Source organism: Triticum dicoccoides, chromosome 7B (genome assembly GCF_002162155.2).
Source record: "Triticum dicoccoides isolate Atlit2015 ecotype Zavitan chromosome 7B, WEW_v2.0, whole genome shotgun sequence".
In the NCBI taxonomy this organism is placed as follows: domain Eukaryota; kingdom Viridiplantae; phylum Streptophyta; class Magnoliopsida; order Poales; family Poaceae; genus Triticum; species Triticum dicoccoides.
Genome location: NC_041393.1, coordinates 147,503,056 through 147,510,459, shown reverse-complemented (window position 1 = coordinate 147,510,459; position 7,404 = coordinate 147,503,056). Strand labels below are relative to the sequence as shown.

The 7,404-nt window shown below is 47.0% G+C and overlaps 1 protein-coding gene across 1 annotated transcript; it reads right to left on the bottom strand.

Moving 5' to 3' along the window:
• Positions 1-5,019: 5,019 nt before the first annotated feature.
• On the bottom strand, positions 5,020-6,478 carry LOC119338357 (UDP-glycosyltransferase 90A2-like). The gene has a single exon (XM_037610669.1). It carries the CDS (start codon positions 6,454-6,456, stop codon positions 5,047-5,049), a length of 1,410 nt encoding a protein of 469 aa, XP_037466566.1. The 5' UTR covers positions 6,457-6,478; the 3' UTR covers positions 5,020-5,046.
• Between the last annotated feature and the right edge of the window lie 926 nt (positions 6,479-7,404).

Below are 7,404 nucleotides of genomic sequence, written 5' to 3'. Positions count from 1 at the left end.
AGTCGCCGCCCCGCCCCGGCCCGCGCCGCACCTCACCGTCGATCGTCGCCGCGCCGCCCCGCCCTGCGCCGTCGCCGTCCCCGACACTGTCGCCGTGAGCAAATTTTTTGCTAATTTAATGTGATGTTAGTAGTAGTTAATTTAGATGTGTAGTATAATTTAGATGTGTAGTTAATTGAGTTAGATTTTTTTTTAGATTTTTTTAGATTTTTTTGTAGTTCATAGATTTTTTTGTTAGATGTGTAGTTCATAGATTTTTCTGTTAGATTTTTTTTCATATTGTGTAATTAATTTGTTCATATTGTGTTAGATTTTTTTTCTGTTAATAGATTTTTTTGGTGATATTATTGTTGAATATGCATGTTTGTATGTTCATATATATGCAAAGATCGAATATGTCAAATTTTTATGATTTTTTTCTGTTGTAATTTTGTTCATAGAATTTTGATGATTTTTTTGTTCATAGTATTTTCTTTGTCAATTTATGTATATGTTCATATTGTGTATGTATAGGAAAATTGTGCATGATCAAAGTCATTTATGAATATGTTCATATTTAAAATAGAGGAAAAAGGAAAAAAATAAGAAGAGAAAGTGTTTAATATAATTATTTAGAAAAATAATAGAACTATAGTTAAACTAGTTTATTTTTAGTAAGTACTACTTTATTTTATTTATAGTAAGTGCTTCATATATAGTTGAACTAGCAAGTTGATTTAATAAACTACTTTATTTTACTATATATAGAAGTAGTTTGTTTTTAGTAAGTACTACTTTATTTATTTACAGTAAGTACTTAGTAGTTGAACTAGTTGATTTAATTAATAAAACTACTTTATTTAACTATATATAGAAGTAGTTCCCGCATCAACGTCGACGATGCCTATCCCGCATCCTCGTCGTCGTCGACTCGGCGGTGGAGGCCTGCTTGATCAGGGCCATGTTCGGGACTGGGCTCCGTCGGGCTGGTATTGGGAGGTGCTACCTTCCGGGGGACGTAGGTTGGTGAGGGGGCAGCCCGTTGTTGACCTGATCCTTGTGTGGTGGCGATCGTGTGGGCTAGTGACGGTGCCGAGGCTTCCGGACACCGCGGAGGTGGTACGTCACCGTGTCAGCGAGGAGGACGAGCTCGTCCGTCGCTACATGGTTGCATTGGAGGGCAGGTTCGACAATACCTGGCAGGTTCTTCAGGGATCTCACTGGAGCTATGATCCTGTGATGGTTCCTTATCTTTGGGTATCCACCGCCCGCGACGATACCCGTCGGGCGCTACGGTTCTAGCTGTATTAGCGATGCTATATGTATGATAGTATTCGAGGAGTATTAGTGATAATATTCGACAATGTACGAACAGAAGAGATGATATATTTTGGTTATAATTGAATGCATGCTAATTTGAATACTACTTTATTTTACGATTTGGTTTTGCTTATGGAATACTCATCTTGGAAAAGTACTCCTACTTTGAATGCTAAAATTGAAGAGCACTCTATACAGAAATCTAGGAGCCTCCCTCCATCATCCACGCCGTTGTGGGGGTAGCTTCTCCTTCATTCCCGTGTGCCAGACAATTTGGTGTAATAATGCACTCGGGAATGAAAGGAGGAGCTATGTACCATCACCGATAGTCAACCCGTGATTAATAATAATGATCTAATTTAGGTTTTTAGTACATATATTTAATTGTACAAGTTTAATATTTGAATTATGAACATAGGCCGGAAATGTCGTACTCGGACGATGAAAACCGCCCGGGGGAGTGCGACTGGTGCCACGACGACCGAGTATGTGCGACAGGTTCATTGAGCTGGACGAAGATCGACGCTTCAGCATTAAGCTCGAGGAGACCTTCGATGTTCATACGGTACGCAACGACGACAATAGTTTTTTTCGTAATTAAGCATGACTTCAACTATTTTAACGAGTATTTTTCATCTTTTCCAATTCGACTAGCTTATCCCATGCTATGCAAGACGCTATGTCTTGGAGAGGATGGGTTTTGAAGACCATGAAAGTATGGAAACCAAAAAAATTCTCCTAAGGACCCATCATGGTGTGGATTTTAAAGTAAAGTTGTACAATGCTGAGAGTGTAACCCATTTTGGTTGCAAAAATTGGGAAGCACTTGGCAAGATGTATGGTTTTGATGAGGGTATGCTTGTCACCATGGATCTTGGTGATCCTACAATCGAGCAAGACAATATGGACATTTGGATCCTTGTGGATACACCTCCAATTCTTCCCCCATGTGAGCTTAACATAGTTATTAAGTAATTTATATTGTTTATTTCAAAATAGTTGACAACTTATTTCCATTGACAGCTTATTTTGATTCTTCAAAGAATGTGCGGAAGATGGTAGACAAAACCCACTACACCGATGGCTCCGAATTAACTTATAAAGAGAAAAATCATCTGATCGCATTTTGTACCGATCTTGAGAATTACAATGTCTACAATCAAACTCCTCAACATTATGGTCAATACGTGCAACTAGTGCACGTGTTTAACTACGGTAACTACCATGAAGATACCCTGGTAAGATTTTTTACTATTACGACATCTGTGCATCTTTTTGCATACTTCTAAAACTAGTACATCATTGCTAACTACGAATTTATTACTATATTTTTCAACAGATAATCCCGAATGATTGTGTGCCTCATCTGATGTATACATGCATGGTCGCCTTGATGTTTTGAACATATAACCAGGTTGTCCTACGAATCTCAACTGTCCATACCAGATTTCTAAAAGAAGTGGAGACATGACAATCAAAGAATGAAAAAAATGTATAGACAGTCGTAAGGAGCTTCTTGGAAGCAAAAGGAAGCGAAACGCAAGAATTGGAGACAGGATGATCTCCATTCTTCATAATGGAGAGTCAGGGTCTATATTGTTTTATGCTATTTTATCTTAAGTGTGTTTAGGTCTACCTGATACTGATGATGTGCTAAGAACAATTATGTAGGGTTGGGTTCGATGACTATGAGTATGATGATCGTATGACTTGTTATTAATAACGAGTAGAAGTTGTATGATGATGCATGATTAGTAGGACTTGTTATTATATATGATGGTGTATGATGCGAGCATGAAGAGTTATTATATATCAGCGGGTGAAATGAACATAGCAGTAGCGTTGGTAAACCAAGCACGAAGATAAGAGAGGACACTTCTCTCCATTAGCTAGCTAATAACAACCTAAATTAACCCCCAAAACCTCTAAACCAGCCACTTTCAAAAAAAAAACCAGCAGCAACCAGCTTCTGACGCGTGGATGCCTTTTGGTCCCGGTTTATGTCACCAACCGGGACCAAAGGCCCCCCTGCCTGGGCTACCCGCAGCGGCCACGTGGATGCTCATCTGTCCCGGTTCGTGTAAGAACCGGGACAAAGGGGGGAAGGCATTAGTAATGACCTATTAGTCCCGGTTCAAGAACCGGGACTAAAGGCCCTTACGAACCGGGACAAATGCCCTGTTTTCTACTGGTGTACCTCCTCGGCGCCCGTTGAAGGACGGATAAGATTACGGGCTTGCTCGTGATTCAGCAGGCAAGCGATACATGGATCGTGGATGTGCCGGAGATGGCGCCACAGCGCTGGCTGTAGCTTCGGGTTTTCGCCTCCTAATTCACCCTGTCCAACAGTGGTGGTTAAGACGTGGCCATAGTATCAGCAGACGACGGGCGTTGACTGCGGGGGATTTCAAATTCGTCGCCTTCAGCACGCAAATTTCCCAGGGCAAAATCTCACTACCTGATTCACCTCTAGCACTTCGATTTCCGAGGGCGAAATCTGATTACCTGAGTAATACTCTCGAGCAGGGGCACTAATTCTTGTGTGTGAAGACTATGATGGTGGTAGGCTCTGTTACTTGTAATTTGTTTGGTGAGGAAGATGAAGAGAATATGGCCTAGAAGAGGAACAGAGCGATGGGAAAATCAATGAGCGGGGGAATGATTTGGGGAGATGAAAGGGGCTGCAACGCTTACGTCAGAAGCTAGTGGGGACTGGGGAGAGGAAAGAACCGTTCTCTTCGGTAGTCAAGCGTTAACAAAGGCTGATGTGGCAAGGCTGTTGTGGTGGTCGGGCCCATCCGTAAGCCAGTAATAGAATGTTGATGTGGCAAGCCTGCTAAGGTGGATAGACTGCATGTCAAAAAAAATTAGATTATGGAATGAACTATTTAAATATTATAGATAAGTATACTACTATGATTACATTGCTTAGTACTCTCTCCGTCCGAAAATACTTGTGATGGGAGTACGTTGGACGGCCGCATTCAGCGGAGCATTGTAAAGCTGAGACGGTGTTGGTAAAAAAAATATAAGAAAGGTCATTAAACACTAAAGATTATATGGTGTACTGGTTGTGCCTCTGTGTGCGAGCGAACGCCGCTGTGAAGTTCGGCCTCGGCCTGCTGCCATGCTACTTGCCATGTCAGTCTGACAGTGGGCCACTGACACGTAGGCATCATGTGAGCACCTGATACAGTTACATACGTGAAATATGGCCGTATTTGCATCATCAGGCAAGTTCGTGAACCAGAAATACGTATTTTGTAAGTTTGCACATCAAACTAACCACCTTACGCAAGTTGCGAGACTCCTAATGTTTTTACCTCCATAAATGACATGGGTCTCACTGACCTGCTGAAGCACGTGTCTCACTGACATCTTGAATCATCTGCATCAGGTTTTCGAACGAGGACCCACTTATGTGCATGGTTTTCCTAGAAGACGTTGAGACCTCACCTAAATTAAGCAGTGGCATGTTTCCCTTCGCCTCCGAAGATTAATCCGCTTGTCAATACCTGCACGTCTCAACTCTCAACATTTATTCTAGACGAGGAGAGGAGCGACGACGTACCACAAAAAACGACAGACAATCATCAACTTACTTTTAAAATAGTGAAGCGGTAAAGAGTAAGACAGTACACATGGCTCCAAACATCCTAAACATGATCGACCATAATCTTGACTAAGCCACCGGGGCACCAATAATGCCAAGCACGCATACGAAACAGCAATCGGCAATGATTATATTTAACCACCATTGCCATTGGTCTCACAGACCTCCTGAACCATCTTTGCCAGGTTTTCATACGAGGAACCACCCACTTCCATGGTCTTTCTAGAAGACACAGATAGCTCACTTGCTCTAGCCGCGGCACGTCGCCCTTCCTCTCCGAAGATCAACTCCCTCGCCAACAGCTGCACGTCTCCACTCACAACCAATCCACTGCCTTCCTTGTCAGCATCTTCTTTGGCCCAAACTCGGAGCCCCATGTGGACCACGTCCACGACGAACTTGGCGTTGAGCTTCTGCTCGGCCGCCAATGGGAAGGCCAGTATTGGCACGCCCATGGTGATGCTCTCCAGCACAGAGTTCCACCCGCAGTGGGTGAAAAAACCTTTGACTGATTTGTGACCTAGCACTCCGAGCTGGTTGATGAAACCTTCCACCACCTTGCCCCTGTCCCCGAACCTGTCATTGAACCGATCCTCCGTGTCGAACCACTTCGACCGGACCACCCATAGGAAGTCTACGCCGGAGTGGTCCAGCCCGACGGCGATCTCTTCCAGCTGGGCCCGGCTCAGGTCGGCCTGCGAGCCGAACGCGACGTAGAGGACCGGCCGGTCCATGGCGAGCCTCGAGTCCAGCCAGTCCGAGATGTCACGGTCGTCTTTGCTCTGGACTGCCGGTTCGGGAGCCGCGAGACAGAGCGGTCCGATCGGCCACATCTTGATGTCGAAGTCTCGGTTCCACAGGTCGATGTAGACCGACTCGAGCTCGCTGAAGGAGTTGGCGATGATGCCCCTGCTGGAGTACATGCTGCTGCAGCTCTCGCACACGAACTCCCAGTGCGGGCTGGCGGGCTCCGGGACGTCGAAGGGCGGGCCAAGGTCGGCCATGGTGATGCGGAGGTCTGGCAAGCCGGGGACCGGTAACGGCTCGGTTGGCGAGCTCACGAGCGCCTGCGGCTTGTGCGTCATGACCGCCCCGCAGACGTACGAGGCGAAGCCGCCGATGCCGAGGGTGACGAGCCGCGGCATGCCGAGCTCGTCGGCGACGTCCTTGGCCCACACGATGAAGCCGTCGTGGACGAGCAGGTCCGGCCTGGGCTCAACCGCGGTGAGCGCGTCCGCGAACGCCGGTCCGAGCGCCGCCATCGCGGAGACGAAGTCAACGAGATGCGTCGTGGACGGGAGCTCGTCCGTGCACTGCGGGGCGTCCTCGGAGGGGAACGGAAGCTCGATGACCGCGGCGCCGGCGCCGGAGCCGGCGAGCCCCGCGCGGATGAAGGACGCGTTGCGCGGGGTGGTGAAGAAGGTGACGGCGGACGCGAGGCGGCGGCCGAGGAGGAGGCGTGCCAGGTGGAGCAGCGGCATGGCGTGGCCTTTAGCCATGAAGGGGAGCATGGCCACGTGACGGAGCGGCGGTGAAGCGGCCATGGATATACAGTGCAGGCGTGCAGCAGTGCAGCTGTGCAAGTGTGTGAGTCTCACGCAGTCTCGTACGTCCGATTATATACTCGCTCGCGCCGCGCCTGGCAGCCGCGCAACTGTTGGAGGTAAAAATTTAACTGTAGTACGCATGGCATCGGATTTAATTGACAGGCATCGGATGCGAAGGACAATCATCAGACGTCCAGCGAGTAAAACGACGGGCTTTAATAACAGTGTAATGATTCCATCTTCAACGGCGTACGCATGGCGTGGGCCTGGCTGCTTTCGTCATCGATGCACAGCCTGCTTTCGTCTTTCTCGTCTCGACGTAGTACGCCAGATCGTCTGACGTAAGGTAGAAGTACTGCAGAGGGACGTCGATCGTTTCCTACCGTCCCTCGCGCATCCTACGGTGGCCGGTGGAACAGACCAAGAAAGCGCTCGACGTTCAAAGGCCTTGCAGCCCACGAGCGAAATCCTCCCATGAACAGCCCATTCACCTCAGGAAAAAACAACAACAGCGTATATACTGCCGCTGCCGCTGCCAACACGTTGACTAGGGAACTTTCGTATATATGATCAAAATTCGATGCAAAAAATAAAATAAAATTATATGACCAAAAGAAAAAAAAGACTAGAGAACTTAGAGCAACGCCAACGCGATGACTCCAACGAACGCGCGTTTTGTCCATCAAATTTTCCTGCGTCAAGAAAATATATTTAAAAAACACGCAGCCGAAATAAACTTAATTAAATATTAAATGGTCGATCAACCGCCGACCAAAGTTTACTTAAACATTAATTAAACTTAAAAAACTTGCACGGTCGGCGCGCTGCCCTAGAAGGCGGCGGCGTCCTCCCCGAGGCCGGTGAGGTCGATGACCGCCGGCCCCAGCCCAAGCCAGATGAAACCGCTCTCCCACGCCGCACGCGCCTCCTCCTTCGTTGACTGTC

Bases quoted from the DNA above. Each gene is read 5' to 3' on its own strand.
- LOC119338357 (XM_037610669.1), bottom strand. From the start codon at position 6,456: ATGGCCGCTTCACCGCCGCTCCGTCACGTGGCCATGCTCCCCTTCATG.